Source organism: Aquila chrysaetos, chromosome 18, assembly GCF_900496995.4.
Source record: "Aquila chrysaetos chrysaetos chromosome 18, bAquChr1.4, whole genome shotgun sequence".
In the NCBI taxonomy this organism is placed as follows: Eukaryota; Metazoa; Chordata; class Aves; order Accipitriformes; family Accipitridae; genus Aquila; species Aquila chrysaetos.
The window spans coordinates 2169945-2188535 of record NC_044021.1 but is presented as its reverse complement, the minus strand read 5'-3'; the positions used below and the strand labels follow the sequence as shown (position 1 = coordinate 2188535).

Sequence of the window (18591 nt, the reverse complement as noted above, 5' to 3'; positions counted from 1 at the left end):
TTCATATTTAGTCCCCTTATGATGAAACTGAAAAAGGAATGAGGAATAGAAGGACCCTTGAAAGTTCAAAGCTACAGGTCAAGAAGGAGTGAAGAAGGTGTCAGTTGCATTTGAGCCTCGGAAGTTTGCTTATCAGTTTTTAGTTTGAGGTAACATTGTCCTCACAGTGGATTCAGCTTTATTTGGTTTTGACATAATGTGAATTTTAAGTGCAAAAACTATTATTTGTAGAAAGGGGAATTCAAATTTAGAACCCTAATCAACAAATGCAAAGCTTCAACTTCAGCATGCTGTGGCTGTGCAGAAGTAAATATTAGCAAGAGTGAATAAAATTCACATGGAAATGTTAAAGAAAAGTAAAAGAGGAGCAAACTTTTTAAAAAATGTATGGTCACTATGAGGTCTGCAAAGCTTTCAAGTATGAAAGGTGCACACTTTCCACACACACACATATATATATATATTTCTATATATATTTATATATTTGGCTGGAGATTTCAAATTAGTTACAAGTGTAACGTGAGATTTCATCTATGTTAATAAATAAATACTCCTGCATACATGAGTCTGAGTTCAATATCATCTCTGGAACTTAAAGTCATCGCAAAACCTATGTGCTAAATGCATACCTGGCATAAGCTCCTACAGTATATGAAAGTAAATGGAGCCCCATGCGTTTGCCTCACTAGTGAACATGGCAGAGTAAGACAGAGCCAAAAGCCTCAGTCATTCCGTTCTGGGTTAATGGAGCAACAGAGCTGGGATGTAGTGACTATCGCTTTTATCTCTGTGGAGCATTAGGAACAGTTGAAATAAATATAGGTAGGTACAGACTGGCTTTTTTAACCATGCTTTTCCCTGCCTCCAGAAAATTAAGCTCATATCCTTCATATTAGGAATAGTCAAACCAATTGAACCAACTAAATGAGTAGACTTCAAGTAAGCCTAAACTGACCTTCTTTTAGGCTTGCAGAAATTATGTTGAATTATCAGTGAATTTTCCTCCACTGGGTCTCTCGCTCCCTGTCTGGATTCCTGCCAGCATCTTCTACAGAAGGCACAGCACAGCCTATTGGGGGGCAAAGGGATGAAAGGGGAAGGCTGCCCACGAGGTATCTGCAGCCTGGCTGGAAGCAGTAAAAGCAGCACGACTCTGAGATTTCTAGTCTTACTTCTTGGACTCGAGAAACAGCATCTGTTCATGCTACAAGTACTTGTGAAACGGAATTCGGGGTCCCATTTTTTCTGGTAATTTACATAGAATTTATGCCAGAAAAAAAGGTTATTTCTGGTTTAAAAAAAGAAAAAACAAACCAAACCGAGAACCTATTGCCATTTTCTGTTTGTAGCATTTTCTGTTCACTGAGGTGGGAATTTGCTGACGTTCTGTGTGTGGGTGTTCAGGTTCTCTTGATCACTTTTTACCCCAGCTTGTTTCACACAGGGCTCCAGTGTGGAATTCAGAGTGACAGTAAAAAAAAATCCCAGAAAAATATTGTCCAGACTACGGGTTTCTTTCCATACAAATGACTAAATCTCTTAAGCTGTGGTTACCTGGGGAGCACTTGGAAATGAGCAGATAAAAATTGTGCTGGGAGAATGTATGTGCAAAGACCGATGATATTTCTTCTGCTTTGTATACAGAGTGAGCAAGGGGAGGATTTTAACTTCTTTCTGGTTTTGTTTTCTGTTTTGTTTGGTTTTTGTCACACTTTTCAGACCGTTGAAAACTGTGTGTGCATTTTGAGGAACCTCTCATACAGGCTAGCTGCAGAAACATCTCAGGGACAGCAGATGGGAACAGATGAACTTGATGGATTACTCTGTGGTGATGCCAATGGAAAAGACGCAGAGAGTTCAGGGTGCTGGGGGAAGAAGAAGAAGAAAAAGAAATCACAAGATCAGGTAATGAGAGTTACTTGCAGCTGCATTGTGAGTAGTTGAAGTGCCCATCATTTAAAATATAAATAATTAATGCACTGTATTAGAAATAAAGTGCATGATGTGTAATATACAAAACCATTACCTTTGTTAATTAGCTGAGAGCTTAAAGCAGAGTATGGCTCTGGATTAACAAAATATGTTTGCTTGCGAAAGTTGCACATTACGTGGTGGCACCTGGAAACTGTAGTCATGGGTACACTGTGAACCCCATAAATGCTGCAGAATGCTCAGTCTATTAAAGGAAGCCATTTATAATGAAAGGCGTAAGTCTTAACATTCAGATGTAATCTGCATATACTTTACACTGTACTTCCACACAGCCACACGTGTGTAGAGAGGCCTTAATGCAAGCAAAAATTGACCTTATATTTGTGTACTTCCGTGCTTCAAAGTTAGTCTTGTACTCTGTCTCTACATGTTGAAAGAAAACTGTACAGGACCGAATCAAGCAATACGAGTGTTAAAAAAGCATGCATATTTTGACATATTTAGTGTCGTTACCAAACAAAGATTGAAAAGTACAGTCTTGATTGTTTCCTCAAGTTATTTGAGGTGCTGCGGGTTTTTATTTTAGGTGCGTTGGCTTTCAAAGTGTGTTTATCTCCTTGTTTTCCCATTAACAACTTAAAATTCAGGGAATGCTGACAGTGGTATTATGGAGGAGGACATTGTTGTATCAGTACACATGCTAAACAGCAATGAGAATGGCTACTGATATATGAACTTTTTTCAAATGGCTTGTGCTGGCAACAGGTAGTTCTCCATCTCTTCCTAGACTTAGTCTTTTCCATTGCCATTTATTTCTGTTTCAGATTGCTCAAAGAAAATATTAATTTGAGTAAGCAATTAGGTGCACAGGGTATTTGAACAAATGATGTAAACCAGTAATGAAAACATTCCTGAGTTCATAAAGGCAAATTGTGTTAATGTGGAAAAGTTATAGGATTGTTAACAAGCTAAGATTCAGGAACTGAAAAACATGGCACTCATGACTAGTAAGACTTTAATTTCACCTACTCTTCTAGTTAAACACTGCAGTCATCAGATAACTGGAATTTATTATGGCCTTTTGTTGTGATTCCTGTATTAGGCTACAGTGAGATAAAAAGCGCCAAAGCAAACTAATTTTACCCCATAAAACGGTCATCATCCCTGTTCCTGAATTAACAGTTCCCACCCACTACACTTGCAGTGCGGGAACAAAAAATAGCATGTCTGGATATGAATGGGTCACGCTGCAACTCGCCTTTCTCCTTTGATGCTCTGTTTACCAACGCGCGCGTGCACACACACGCTATATAAAGTCTTTTTTAACTCTTCCTTTTATATTCCTTCTGTGATTTCTGGATCTCGGGCTCATACTTGTAACTCTGTACACCTGTTTCAATGTTCCTGTCAGGCTTCTCTGTACTTTAAAGGTTCCCTATAAAAGATCTTTCTCCTCCTCCAGGCTAAAGAACTAATCTCTTTTGGCTCATTTCCTTTACAATATATGTGCTTCTGCCTGCTCTTAGATATCTTTAGTCTGTTTCTATGAGTGTTCATTATCAGCATGCAGCATGGTAAAGGTCTCTTCAGATCTGCTTGTGTTTGTCTAATGGAAGGGTTTAATATAATTTTTAAAATCCAAAGAAAAGTGAAACTGTGCACATATTTTCCAGTTTATGTTCACTAGGCTTTTCTGCGGCAAGGAAATAAATTAACTATTCCCAGAACTAATTATGTGGTGCACAGGACCACTTTGCCTTACAAACACTAGAAATATTTTTCTAATTATTTTTCTCCTTTCATCTCATTTCCTTTAAATCTGGACAGCCTACCCCATCTTGCTATATACCAGTTCTCACCTGTGGCTATTATTCAGTTCAGGAGTTTAAGGGAGCCTTGTGAGCCTTCTGCAGAGTGTGTTATTCTCACCCCATGATCCTTGGCTGTTGTTGACCATAACAAACATATTTTAAAGTGTTAACCGAGTTAACTAGAATGTTGCTAAAAACAAATGTGACTGAGGTCTATCGGCAAGATCACCGTGCCGGAAACAGCTCTCCCAAGTTACCCTCGTAAATGGAAAAGAAAAACAGAAGAATGTTTTTCATGTAACTGTGCCTTTATATTAATAGTGTAGAGCTTGACCTCCTACTCAAACTGGGGTAAGGGTAAAGGTAATTTTTTTGTCCATTTATTTTTTCAAAAATGAGTACACAAGTATATTAAGTTGGCTTTCTTTCTGGAAACTACCCACTCCGATTATGTAAAAAAGAAAAAAAAAAAAGTTCTTTCTGCTTCTTTGGCTCTGTAATTATCTTGCAGTTTTTCGGGACCCCAGTAGATACATGCCACTGAAAAGTAGGAGTAACTGGAAACCCAGATCATTTTCTTCTTCTGGACTGTGTCACAGTCGGGAATACTCTGGTTACTGTTTCTGTGTGTGTCAAGAAAAATCAGTATTCTTGGGTGTTCTGTTGGGATTGTTTTTTTCCAGACAAGAGTCTCTAACAACAGGATCATCTTGCATTCCTCAGGTTAGTCAGAATTCACCCATCTGAACTTAAGTTCATCAACACTTTTTGCAGGAGAACATTTTCACGTGTCCTTTCACCATGCGTTGTCTCCCTATGTGCTGACTGCTGCCCTGTGTATTGCATGTGTACATACTCTTTTACAGTAATCTCATCTTTTTCTGCAAGACTTCTAAATTTTTCCAGGTAATGCCTTTCATAATCTCTTTTCAATTGCAGTGCTTAAGCTGCTACCTGCTGCTTGTTCTGTCCCTCAGAACAGATCTCGTGCTCTCCTCGGGATGCTATTTTTAGGGTGCTCATTCCTTTAAGTGCCTCAGCAGGGAAGCTTTTATGCTCTGAAATATAATATAGTTCTGAAGATGATGCTAATGATAGACAGTGCTTTACATGTAAATAACAAAGGCATACCTATGGAATCTTCATAGGATGCAATGATCCACAACATCTGAAACACTGAAAGCGCTGTACACCACCATGGATTTGGAACCTGTGGAAGGAAACCTCAAAGAAATGGAAGATGATAAGTATATTAAAAGTAGTCAGTTACCGGGTGCCCTGTGAAGAGGAGGCATCGAGCTTCAGGCTACTTTTAATACATCGTGCACGCTAGACAATACAAACCTAGTTACCTGGCAGAAAAGTTCTTCACAAACATAAAAACAAATCTTTCTTTGGGCTTACTATTGTTGTCGCTGACAGATACACAAAGTGGAGTTCAGCCCAGTATTAAAACTCCAGTCATTTACCTGTGTGATTCCTTTAATACTTGAGAGTTTTGCCTTTCCCGTCAGGCGAAGCACAGGGCACAGACACATCTCTAAGAGTTGTGACACCTCAGTACAGGGGAGTAGTTTCCAGTTCTGCAGCCTGCTACACTTTGTCCCCAGAAAATATGTGTTGAGGGTATAGGTATCGTTCTTTTTTTGGCAGCGTGTGGGGTTCTCGTATAATAAAATTGACTGTTTCAGTCTTCCTTAGAAGATAAGGTTTACAAAATAGCATGGGGAAAAATGTTCAGATTTTAGTGAATGCAATTTTGAATTTTTCCTTTTACAGTATACTTCTTCAGTCCTTCACTTAGCTCTCAAGTGTGTATTTTCTTGAACTCCTTCTGAAGTGACTGATATGGGTATAGACGGGGTGGTCAATTTTTAAATAAGTGTTCAACTTGACTAAAAGCTACTAGTAGCAAAACCACTGTAATTGGACAGTAAAACCAGATGTATCCATTTTAGACAGCAGCTGTGGATGCAGTTGCAGTTTTCTATACTTAAAAAAAAAAAAACCAAAACATACACAGCTAGGGAGTTTGTTTCTTAAACCATAAAACAGGAGAAACTTTCTGTAACATTAAAGTCACTTTCTCATTTGTTTTCTCTGTAAAGAAAGTAGAAGTTTATTTCTTTGGTTTATGATTTAGGAAACAATTATCCCTATTTCTCTAGGTTATATTTCAGTTGTAGTCGCACATAAGTTACTTGAGAAGAATAGAACTGAACAAATTGGAATATATTTTTCATTAATGACATCAGTTGTCTATACCAATGGCAACTTTTCTACATCTTGAAATCAAATAAGAGATGTTTCTTTGTTCGGGTCATAGTTAAGTCTAGTGCCACCTTTCAAATGACTTTACTTAAGGAGTTCCCTTAGGATCACGGGAAACAAGTGTTCTCCTCATTTCAAACTAAAGGTGGGTGGTGTTAAAAGAGCCCACAATCATTCCTCTCTTTGGCGGTTTACCAGACCTCAGACAGGTTCCTGAGGCGTAAGCTTTGTCACGCAAGTTTAAAGCTGAAAGAGACCCAGACCTTCTAAAGATTTGCAATAAAAGCCAGGTAGAGTGTTGGTATTACCTATGGAAAAACAGAAAGCAAAACTTCTGTAAAGGCCTCAGGAAAAATAAGTGAGACTCACTGATTTATTCCTGTCTCAGACCCCAAGGACTGTAATTCCCTGCTGTTGCTGTTGTTCAGTATATTCTCTCTGCTGTTTACCTGCGGTCAGCTGTTACTGAGCCCTCACCCCTCAAAGCTCTCCAGCTGTAGAGGCCTTCATCTCCAACTAGGACATTGTAGACATTGACCTCTCTGCCATGTATCATGTCACTCTTCAGATGGAAACTAATTTTTCCACTGCTGAAAATTTTGTCGCTCCTGTTGGTACGCTCGCTGCTGCCAACAGGTTTATTCTTCGAGCTGTATGAGAAACAAGGATTATGACGAAAAGCAGTTAGGGAAAATAAGGTGTGTGGTCCAATTTCAGTAAAAGAACCAGGGAGTTGCCATTAATCCTTACTTTATTTCTTATTATGCAGCCCATTATATACACATGTGGCCCTATGTTATTTCTTTTCCTTTCTTCACTAAGAAGAAACAGGCTGACTTCTTAGCTTCATGCTCCTCTTGAGTTCCCCATCTGTGATCATTCTTGTCAACCCAGAATCTAGCCCGAAATCTGATTTTTGATTGGAAGTGACACTTTTGAAATGAACCTGACCTTCTCTTTCACCTTCTGTCAGGAGCCTTAAGGTATAACAGCAACATTTCAAGTTATATATCATTATGAATTGACTGGCACACCTCTTCAGCATGCTTGCTAAATGGGCTGTAAATTCTTCTATCCAGGTGAAATAGCAGGTTTAAGGCAATAATATTTCAAAAAGAATAAAAAATAAAGCTGTCAGATGTACCTTTTCATGTGGTGAGACCACTATTTTACCAAGCATATTTCAATCTGGCTTTAGCTAATTATCTAAACTGAGATTAGGGACGAAAGGCTGTGTTGCCAGTATGTTCTGCTCAGGAAGGATGTTATTTCCCCTTGTTGCTTCCTTGTCTTGCCCAAGGTGGCTATGCCAAGTGTTGATTAGCAAGAAATCAACTATCTCAAGCAGCTCCTTACAGAGCTTCTTAGTGACCATTTCTAAATTCTTGCTTGCCTACACAGAAAAATCTCATATACCCTGGGAATCTCTCAGTATCATGTATGACCAAGTTGTTTTCAAAGTCAAAACTACAGGGTTATTAAATATAATTTCTATTTGTCAATTTGTGGAATACAGCACAAAGCCCATTAGCTTGAGCTTTGTATGGAGAGGAGAGGAGTGAGGAGAAGGAGATGTAGTGAGATGCCAAGGACTGTTGTCCCTGGATTGAACTCCATCCTGGTTTATTTGGGAGGGGTCTGGTTTTAAGCGAAGACAAAATGCACAAATTGAATAAAATTATTTTTCTTAGCTAAGTGTGATAATATAAAAAAAAGTTGAATAAAGGCATCGACAATTATTTTAAGAATGTAATATATAATCTGAAGTATAATTTGGATTTATTCTTATCTCAGATTAATAATAAAGATTCAAAACATTGGAATGTTTTGAACGCATTCCAAACACCTTTCCCAAAATTGTAACTGTGGTTACATCAGCTTGGGGAGGTTACTGTTATTTATGCAATAAACCGTATCCAAAAATTGCCCAGTTTTATTGGGACTACATCTTGCTGCACCACAGCAGCTCTGCCCTCTCCCGCCCTACTCCTGTAGTCTCTCTGTCAGTCGACACCTTCATTTATATTCACCACCTTTCTTTAGGCCTGGATGTCTAAACTGAAATTTGACTTGCTTTAAGTAGTGGCATTTCTGCCTCCTTTTGTATCAGCTGCATGGATTCCCATCACCCCTGAAAGCAAGCTCTATGATTTTGATGAATTTTTGTTGCTTAACTTTAGATTTCTGCTCTTGACAGCATTGGCCAACGCATCTCTTGGACAAGGGTTTCCAAAAGAGGTTGTTGGACTGATATGCCTAAGGACAGCTGGCATACACTGCCACAGCCACTAAGATCTGCAGGGTGAGAAATCATTGTCCTCTTAGGGGGCCTGGTAGTTTAAAAGTCTTTGGCATTTCAAAAATGCTTTTGGTGAGCACTGTTTAATTGCTGATATAAATCTTGTCACTGCTGCTACAAAGAGCATAGCTACGGCTTATCAGACTATCTCAAATGTCTAGATCATTGAACAGAGACAAAGATGGTTTTAGGCATTGCTGGGATTTTTTTGAGTTTTTTCCTAGACTTTCTTTTTTTAAGTAGTGGTATTTTGCACAGGCTGGGGAAAAGTACTCGTATTTTAAAAATGAAAATAAAACACTGTTGTTTTGTTATCAGAGGAAAGTGTCTTGTTGTGTGATACTCCTTAATGACAAACCCCACCAACTTGAGGTTGTTAGTACAAAAAACAAAATACAGAGAGTGCACTTCTCTTACTGAGTTGAAGCCTTCCCTGGTATTCAGTACAATTACACTATAAACATAGATTTGCTTTTATTAAAATGAGAAAGAAGGTGGTAGATAATCTGTTGTGCGGCATGGAGGAGCGTCTTGATGAGTGATGTTTTTCTCCTCTCGAAGTTCCATAGTAATGTGAAAACTTTGGAAACTTTATTAGAGTACTCTTACTCTCAAAAGTCTGTTGTTCTTTAAGATCTTTATATTTGGCTTTTTATTCTTCTTGACTTTCATCTTTTCTTTGCACCAGGAAATGAGAGATTTGTATCTCACCCACATAACAAACAGTTTGTCAGCTTCTACCACAATATATGTGGGTAATTTCGGCTGAAGGAGGGAAGCCTGGAAGGAATATTTGTTTATGACTTTTTTTCTTCCTTAGCATAAGCTAGGAAGAGTAATTACATCCACAGCCTACCTCAAATAGACCTTACTGATCATTCCTGATGGTCTGCAACAATACAGTAACTGTTCCAGTAATTCACTGGGTAGAGTTGTTTAGCACGCTGCCTCGGTTCATTAATATTGAGCAATGTGAACTACAAAGCAACTTCTGCCATGCCTTAGCCACCATTGGAGAAAATGGACTGTAATACCGTTTCGTAATATTTTTTTCACTGAGTCAATTGATGCTTATATTTATGAAATACGAAATAAATGGGTGAAGATCAGGTAAACCTCCTTTGCAATAGCTTCTTTTCTGACCTGTATGAGTCCTGCACGCCCTGCAACAGTCGGGCTGTACGGCTGCAGGCACTGGTCTCAGCACGGAAGATGCCAGAAGCCCTTCAGCCCTTCAGTGAAGAGTTAGCCAAGTCCACACACGCAGGAGCGGAGAGGAGCTCAGACACGGAGACAGGCAGTACGTGACGGGTCGCAGTTGCTTGTGCCCTCTACAGTGCTGTCACCCTTTACCGCACAACCTCGAGGAGGCTGCCGTAGGGGCAGCACGTACGTTCTGCGTGGTCGGCAGCGACACCGGCCCTGCGCACGCTGCTCAGGGCACGCACGCCATGTCCGAAGAATAGCGCGGGACACTCTCCGGTGCCGCTGGATTTACTCCGTCATCGCTGCACGTGCATGTGCGGTACCAAAGCCTTCCATCACCCCTACAGGGACTGAGAGGCGTCACAGTGTCTTGAGGAAAAGGTATTCCTCCGCAGTTGGTGATAAATTAATGCAGTTGTGCTAAAAGTGAGTCACAAGAAGGGCAGGGAAATAGAGTAATCTGTCTCACTTTTTTTTTTTTTTTTAAATGTTTTCTCATTACTGGGCAGAATGGCAAAACCACATTAAATATTAATTTATCTGCAAGTATAATTTCCAGTGTTTTATATGTACCAGCACAGCATGAACATATTTACAGCTCTATTTGTATCAGCTGATTTTCAGCAGTCCTTGTGATTATAAGAGTGTAAATACCCAAGTTTAAAAAAAAGTTACATCCCCACATATGCACAAAAGATCTGATACATTTGGTGCATTATATGTACTTTTTTCCCTGAAATAATATAGTAAATACCCTGTGCAAACACTGCTCAGTTGCATAACGTGTCCATAATTCGTGCAATGGATTGGAATGAGATGGACGAAGACCTGAATGTGTGCCCTTGGATATCCCAAGTCATTCATTAGTGGACTTACTAAGGTACAAAGTCTAAATCTGGTGTGAGGTCAGGTTTGACCTGTAAGATATGTTTCTCATTTGTTTTCCAAGAAATTCTGACAGTGCAAATGGTTGAATTCCGAGAGTTAAAATAAGAAGCAGGTTTTAATGTATTTTTTATGAGCTGACGAGAAGTCATTTCTGGCAAGGATGGTGATTTATATGGAGAAAAGAGGAGAACAGTCACATGCAGTGAAATCAACCTATTGGTTTAAAGGCAGAAATGTATTAAAAAATTCAAAGGCACAGCCCTATGATAGTGTCATTTAAAGGGATTGTTTCTCCAGAAGGCAATTTTCCTGTAGTTTCTCAACCACCACTGAGTATTTCTGTGCCAGTTCTTTTAAACTATGGTAACTTTTGTCCAGTGCAGTGAGTTTCATAACTGAGCAGCTTTCTGGTTTTCTGCTCCTGTGTACTAAATGGACCCACTAGCTTTCCGCTTTGGTGTTTGTTCTGCTGTAATTTAGAAAAAAATAGTGGTTTTCATTCTCAATGGTAGTAATCTACTAAGACCTTGTTAAAATTAAGTTATGTTAGTTGTTATTAGATAAGACTTGATTCATTGTCCCTTAAACTATATGTAGATTTTTAAAGTTAGCTTAAACAAAATTATGATTGATACTTCCTGAAAATGAAAGATTCTAGGTCTTTCCTAGTACAAGTATTGTTGTGTTGTTTGACTCATAACTAATTAAATTAACTGTTGCAGATCTAAACAAGGAATTAATTTGGCTTGTGCTGTCTTTGTATGTCTAGTAGATGTTTAATGTTATGATACATGGTTTTTATCTACATAATCACAGTAAGCTCTAACCCAAGGCATTAAAAAGTTTATTTTGTATTGTATCGTACAATCTGGACATGTCAGAGGTGTTAGAAAATAAATTATTAAAAAGTCGAGGCTTGTTCCTAACAGTGGTATTAAGGCTATGAATTTTCTAAATCCCTTTACCTGTACAAAGCAAAGCAAAATATACTTTACATATATAGATAGAAATCACATTTAAAATTTCATTAAAAGTCCATTCCACACCTTACTTTTGTTTAAAAAACAAAAAAAAAAGTCCTTAAATTTCCTTCTTTTAAGATGTTTCATGCTTAGGTGCAAGTATTGTGCATTCCACTGGAGAAGTGAGTCACTGTTCTCCTGAAATAAAGTTTCTCTTTCTGCTAAGAGTGGGCTTCGTGCAATAACCTGCTTGGTGTCCAGGTTTTAATATTGCCCATTTTGGATATCAGACTATTTTCATTGCAAAACTATGTGATGAGATGGAAAGTCTGTTTTGTGAGAGGTTCTGCTGACTACATCGGAACCTCAGACCATACAGCTGGCTGGCTGTATGGTCGAATGCCTCCGGCACTCGCACGGTGAGAAGCCAGAAGTTACGCAGTTGAGGAAGACCTGTCTCACTTGGATCTGTCAGGGGATGGAGAGGAGGGCTCATGGCCTTGAATGATTTAGTTTTCCACAGTAGTGGTTTGTGTTGTTTTTCCCCTCAGGAGAAGAGAGAGGATGCGGAGAACTGAGCAGGATGTGGAAAAGGAAAATCTCTTCTTCCCATGCAAGTTCTAGATTTGACTCTTAAGATACATTCACGTTCATTGGGCTTGTGTTCCCACCCAAAAAAATACATGCAGTGAAAAGTGGTTTTGTTATGTCAGCTAGCTAAAACACTGTGATTTCTGCCAGTGCTATAGCTCTTCTGTAAGGAGCGTTGAGTAGGAAGTTTGGTTTCTCTATGAAGAACCACATGATATGCTGAAGTTGAGAACGGCTGCTTGCAGGCAGATGCCTTCACGCACGCACACATAGAGGTTCAGCCTCAACTGAGGCAATTCTCGAGTATTTCGCCGTTCCTTGCTGACAGTCTGATTTCTACTTTCCAACAGTGGGATGGCGTAGGACCTCTCCCAGACTGTGCAGAACCACCCAAAGGAATCCAGATGCTGTGGCACCCTTCAATAGTCAAACCCTACCTCACACTTCTTTCTGAGTGCTCAAATCCAGACACGCTGGAGGGGGCAGCAGGGGCACTGCAGAACTTGGCTGCTGGGAGTTGGAAGGTAGGAATGTTAACCTGATACATATTTCTTTTTCAATTCGGAAAAACCCGTACAGATAACAGCAAATTGGTGATAAATATGTATCTGAATGCTCCTGGTAGTGGAGTAACCTTCTGTTTTCACAGAACTATCTGCAGTCAAATTTGAGATAGTATTTTAAGTCCTCTGAATCGATACAGATAGTCATGTCATAACAGAAGTCAGCAGACAGCAGTGAAAATCATATTGGTCAAGTCAAGTATGAAAAATTGCCGCTGAAAACCAATATCCAAATGAGGAGCAGCAACTTCTTTATGAATCTGGGTGGCAGAGCCATGAAAAATGAGCCAAAAATATCACCAGTGACAATCAAATGAAACCGTATTGTTTTGTCACTGCAGAAACTGGTTGACATTCTCTCTCTTAAGAGAAACCAGGCGAGAGGAGAGCAAAATATAAATGATGTGACACCAGCACAAGTAATCTTACCATCTACTTTTTTAAAATATGAGACATTATTAAAATACATGGACAATATGATTAAATATGTACAATGAGCAAGGAAATGCTCAATCAAGGCACTTTATTCCAGCTAATCCTACTTTTCAATTATATTCAAAAGATCCATTTTTCTCTCCTGTATTATTTGCAGTGAATTGAGAAAAAAATTTAAGAACTCATTTATTAGGTTTTGAAAATACTCTAAATTTAGAACAAATCAATACAATTCAAGATAACAGTTGAGCCAGGTTTTCTTTTTAGGGCAATTCTTTCATTGCTTTCCTGATGGTAAACTGGTTTGATTGGGTGAATTGTATAAATATAATGCATTGATTTTAAGTTAACTCTCAGTGGGAATTTTTCTCATTTACTATGAAAACACGCATGTATGGGGAAACGCAGTTATCAAAGTTATGTCTCAGAAGGTATCCTGTTTGACTTTAAGCAGTTGGGCATTAGTATGCGATATGTAAATACCATTTTAATTAGGCATTCATTTTGAAATGTTAGTCCTGATGCTAATAAATTGCTTTTTTTTCCCATAAAGTTTTATTGGAAGTTGATTTGGCACATTCAGTAGATCTTCAGCGGCGTGTGATTTTTTTTTTTTTTTTTTTTTGAACACTGTGTTCCACCAAACTTATAAAATGCCTTTGACTATTGCTTTCAGTGACATGAAATGAGTAAGAAATTATCTGTCCAGTGATTTTTGTCCTGCGAAATGCTACATATACACTGCGCCTGAAAATCATTACACTTTTATTATTCTCGTATTGTAGACCACATCAGATTGTGTAATCCTGGCACAGAAACAGGATAAATGTGTTTTATCCATCTGGGAATGGGTGTAGTCCTGGTCCAAATGAGAAAACAATGCATACATATTTGCCGGGACTAATAGGAGTGCTAAAATCCAAGTGGTGCCCCTTCTCCCATTTCTAATAAATTGTGTACCTGTCATCTTTTAGTTGGCAGAAGTGTACAGGGAGAGGAAGGAAAGCTCCACAGAGCTCTTTGGCAGGTGCCGGGTTAGAAAAACTGATTTGAACTTTAATACTATCTGCACTGATACCATGGGAAAAGCTCAGTTGTTCTCATGTTGCTCTATTTTTCTAAAGATTCACCAATTCCATTACAAGTGATGTGCAGACACAGAATGAATATCCTTAATTTCACATGTCATACTAGCCATTTTTGTGAGGGGAATAATCCTCTTTGGGGATTACATAAGCATTGATGTTTCCACCTTTTGACCTCTCTTTTCCACTCCTGCAGTCTTCTGGATAGAAAATGACTGAAATAAAAGACAGAAAACTCTTAAAGGAAGAGGTTATTCCAAAGGGAGATTTTCATTTTTTTAGTTCCTCCAAGAAATTGTAATTGTATAAAGAATGGGAAAAGATTTTTTTTTTTTAACTTGAAATCTTTCAAGAAGAACTTTGTGATGGGCTGAAAGAGAGAAAAAGAGCAAACTGCATGTAAATAAATAACGTTGCTATTAATATTAATAGCAATGGCAATTGTGGGTTTTTTCCAATTAGCATTATTTTAATGCCAGAAGAATCCCAGAATATATGAGGCAGCCAGTGCACCAGGCATGCTCCCACACTTCCGAAGATACGGTCTCTTCTGGAAAAAAATACAGTGCAGTTGATACACTTGCATAATTCTTTCCTAGCTGTTTCACCCTTTTGGTTCCTCTGGTATAAAGCTGTCTAATCATCTTCAGTGACCCAGAGGTAACGCTTTTACCACAGGCAGAGCTTAGCCAATGCCATTATGAAGGGAAAGTGAGCAGATAAAAGGAAGCTTGAATAATTTTTAAAAAATAAAAAATTGTGTAGGGGATTTAGATAAATGTCTGCCATTAGAATTAACAGATGATATGTCTCTACATCCCCTAGGCTGCTTTCAAAAATTTCAAACACAAAAAGAAAGCAGCAGTACGTAGCTTTAAGGATTAATAGCTGAGAGAGGCTGAAAGTTTTCATTATTTCAAGGAAAATAGTTTCTCATTGATACACACACATAAAATCAACACATGCACATAATAAATCTTAATCTGTAGGACATTTTTAGCACTGTTTCAGTTGCAGGAATTCCTTCTAAAGCCAAAAACTAAAAAAGAAAAAAGTGTGACATACATATATTTGCATATAGTTTTTCTATGTCAAGCTCTGGACCAAAGTCTTGCCATATATTACCCATCTGCAAAGTAAGCTTGGTTTTTTTACAATGGCTAGGACAATATTTTATCTGTGCAATTATTGTTAGAACCAAGACAATTTATAACAAATCAAAAAAGGAGCGTATAGGTGACAAATACATTAACAGGTCCAAATGAAAGTTTACCATTAAAACAGGGTACTGATCTGAGGTGTGAGGAAGGATATTTTCAATGTGAGAATTTAACCTGGGATAGATCACCTCTGTGTATCTTGATTTTGATGTATATTCTGAAGAAGAGATTGACAGCTTATACACAAAGCAGAACTCATTTTGGAAGAGGCTGTTTCAAGTGAATGTGGAAATTCGTTCATCTCGCTCCTCTGCACCAAGATGTCATTATATAGGGAGGACACCAGTATTGGAATCTGAAGGAACCAAACCCATTTCTTTCACGGAAAAGTATACGCGTATCCTCACAGATCTCTCTTTTTTTATTCATGTGCTTACTTGATGCATCTATGCAAAATACGAATGGCCCTTCTGGAATAATATATATGGAGACAGCCAAATATGTAAGCCTTTGGGGGAGATTTGACAAATTAGTTTTCCACATCGCTGCCAGGATACCACTTTGTTTAAGGTCTGACTACTGCTTTGCGCAGTGGTCTGTGATACTGGCAGTTGGTCACTGCACGTCCCCCTCTGGACGGGCTCGATGGCCACGAGCAGTAGGCACTCCAAGGAAGGACACATCCAACCTACGGTCAGGTTGTCAGCGCTCTACGTGCAGACACCTACCCGCTTCTGCAGAAGTCAGCTGCTCCTTGGGGCTGGGTGGGTTTCTGTTTGAGGGGAGTCATTGTTTCCCAAGATATTTTCTCCCATCAAATCATAACTGAGGTAATTTCACTGTATCTTAAACTTCCTACAGGTAGAAGGAGCAACACATAAAAAGGCCGGCCATTGCTTTTGGTTTTGCTTGCTTTCATCGCCACTCCGAGATACTTTTTTTTTCCAGAAGTAGACTTTTTCTAATTATACTTAATATGAACTTGTATTTTAAAGCTGCTTAGTAATATGAATGAAAAATCTAGGCAAACACATTCCTCGTCAAGCTTAGCTGGAGTTTTCCCTGAGCGAGTAAGGCTTGAGACACGCCTTTGGAAGCAGTGGAGACTCTTTACTTCCCATTAGGTATCGACTTTCATTGGGAGCTCTGTTAGTTTTCTTTGCCACTTAATTTGGGTTTAACCAAGTTTGTGCAAAAACACACAAATAAAAATAGGAGGTTTGCTGACTCACTCAGCTGTATTCTGAAAATACTTGCCTGCTTATTAAGAAATTTCTCTCACTGTAACACTTCAAACCTGAAGTCCTTTCTGCAACCTCATATCATTATTTATTTTAATACCTTGGATTAAAAAAATTACAAGGTATAAAATTACAAGACTCATCCCATAAAAGGAAATCTCCATAGATCTTTTTATATGTAGTCTGGCATCAGTATTTTTCCTTAGATGGTGGGAATAAAAGTGGAAAGTTCTTTTTAGTTTTCACCTTGGTCAATAGGCTATTAATACATTAAATCTACTGAGCATGTAAAAAGTTATATGCAAAATGTCCTAGAGTTAACGATGTCAGGAATCCAAGGTTATGTCCCTTCTGAACAAAATCTCCCTCTCAGGAAGAAAGGAGACACTAGGATATCTGTATATTACTATGTCTGTCTATATGTATCTGACAGCTAAATTTAGGCTGATGTCAGTTTATCTGCGAGAGATATTTCTGCAATACCTGCTGCTGTGAACTCATAGAATCACAGAATGGGTGAGGTTGGCAGGGACCTCGGGAGGTCGTCTGGTCCAACCCTGTGCTCAAGCAGGGTCACCTAGAGCTGGTTGCCTCGGACCTTGTCTAGACAGTTTTTTGACTGTCTCCAAGGCTGGAGACTTCACAACCTCTCTGGGCAACCTGTGCCAGTGCTCAGTCACCCTCACAGTGAAAAAGCATTTCCTGGTGCAAACCTCCTGTGTTTCAGTTTGTTCCCATTGCTTCTGGTCCTACAATATTATCTTTTCTATTACATGCAGTTACAAACACAGAGATGTCACCACAAGTAGGATTTCCTTAGTTTTGTCAAACCGTTAAAAATAATTTCTTCATTCATATGATCCTGGTTTGTTTCTAAAATGTTATCATAACGTATATAGGTAATACATACCTTTTGAAAACAGAAAACAAGATCTGCTATGTTTCTGTTGGCAATGTAATGGCTTACATTAGAACAGGTAGCACACCTCCTCTGGGCCTTGGTTAGTCCCTTCTGTGTGCCCAGTCTTCTGTCCCAGTTACTTTGCAGGCTTTACAAATTTTCCTCATCTGCTTTAATGACAGTATGACCAGCTTTGTTTTCCTGAGTGTCTGTTCATAGAACAATAGAATCATTTAGGTTGGAAGAGACCTTTAAGATCATCGAGTCCAGGCGTTAACCCAGCACTGCCAAATCCTCCGCTAAACCATGTCCCTAAGCATCACGTCTGTATGTCTTTTAAATCCCTCCAGGGATGGTGACTCAACCACTTCCCTGGGCAGCCCGTTCCGATGCTTGACAACCCTTTCAGTGAAGAAATTTTTTCCTAATATCGAACCTAAACTTCCCCTGGTGCAACTTGAGGCTGTTTCTTCTTGTCCTATCGCTTGTTACTTGACAGAAGAGACCGACCCCACCTCACTACACCCTCCTTTCAGGCGGTTGTAGAGAGCGATCAGGTCTCCCCTCAGCCTCCTTTTCTCCAGGCTGAACAACCCCAGTTCCCTCAGCCGCTCCTCGTAAGACTTGTGCTCCAGGCCCCTCGCCAGCTTCGTTGCCCTTCTCTGGACACGCTCCAACACCTCAATGTCTTTCTTGTAGTGAGGGGCCCAAAACCGAACACGGTACTCGAGGTGTCACCTCACCGGTGCCGAGTACAGGGGACGATCACTGCCCTGCTCCTGCTGGCCACGCTCTTCCTGACAGAGGCCAGGATGCCGTTGGCCTTCTCGGCCACCTGGGCACACTGCTGGCTCATATGCAGCCGGCTGTCGACCATCACCCCCAGGTCCTTTTCTGCCGGGCAGCTTTCCAGCCACTCTTCCCCAAGCCCGTAGCGCTGCGTGGGGTTGTTGTGACCCAGGTGCAGGACCTGGCACTGAGCCTCGTTGAACCTCATACGACTGGCCTTGGCCCATCTTTCCAGACCCTTCTGTAGAACCTTCCTACTCTCAAGCAGATCAACACTCCCGCCCAACTTGGTGTCGTCTGCTCCTGAGTTGCCTGCCCCTTCTTCCAAAGGTCATAAACTCTTTTTTTTCCTGAGTTCCAGCCAAAGCTCTCTGCTCAGTCAGGCCAGTCATCTTCCCCACCAGTTCGTCTTTCAGCACATGGGGACAGCCTGTTCCTACACCTTTAAGATTTCCTT

General features: G+C 39.6%; 1 protein-coding gene across 7 annotated transcripts in view; it reads left to right on the top strand.

Annotated features, from left to right (window-relative positions):
- The window catches only part of CTNND2 (catenin delta 2), a 688109-nt gene that overhangs the window by 582875 nt on the left and 86643 nt on the right, over positions 1–18591 (top strand). For all 7 annotated transcript variants that reach the window (XM_030041721.1, XM_030041726.1, XM_030041725.1 and 4 more), the window contains 2 exons: positions 1720–1905; positions 12311–12484. In XM_030041721.1, coding sequence (XP_029897581.1) covers positions 1720–1905; positions 12311–12484 — 360 coding nt within the window. The remainder of the gene's footprint in view (positions 1–1719; positions 1906–12310; positions 12485–18591) is intronic.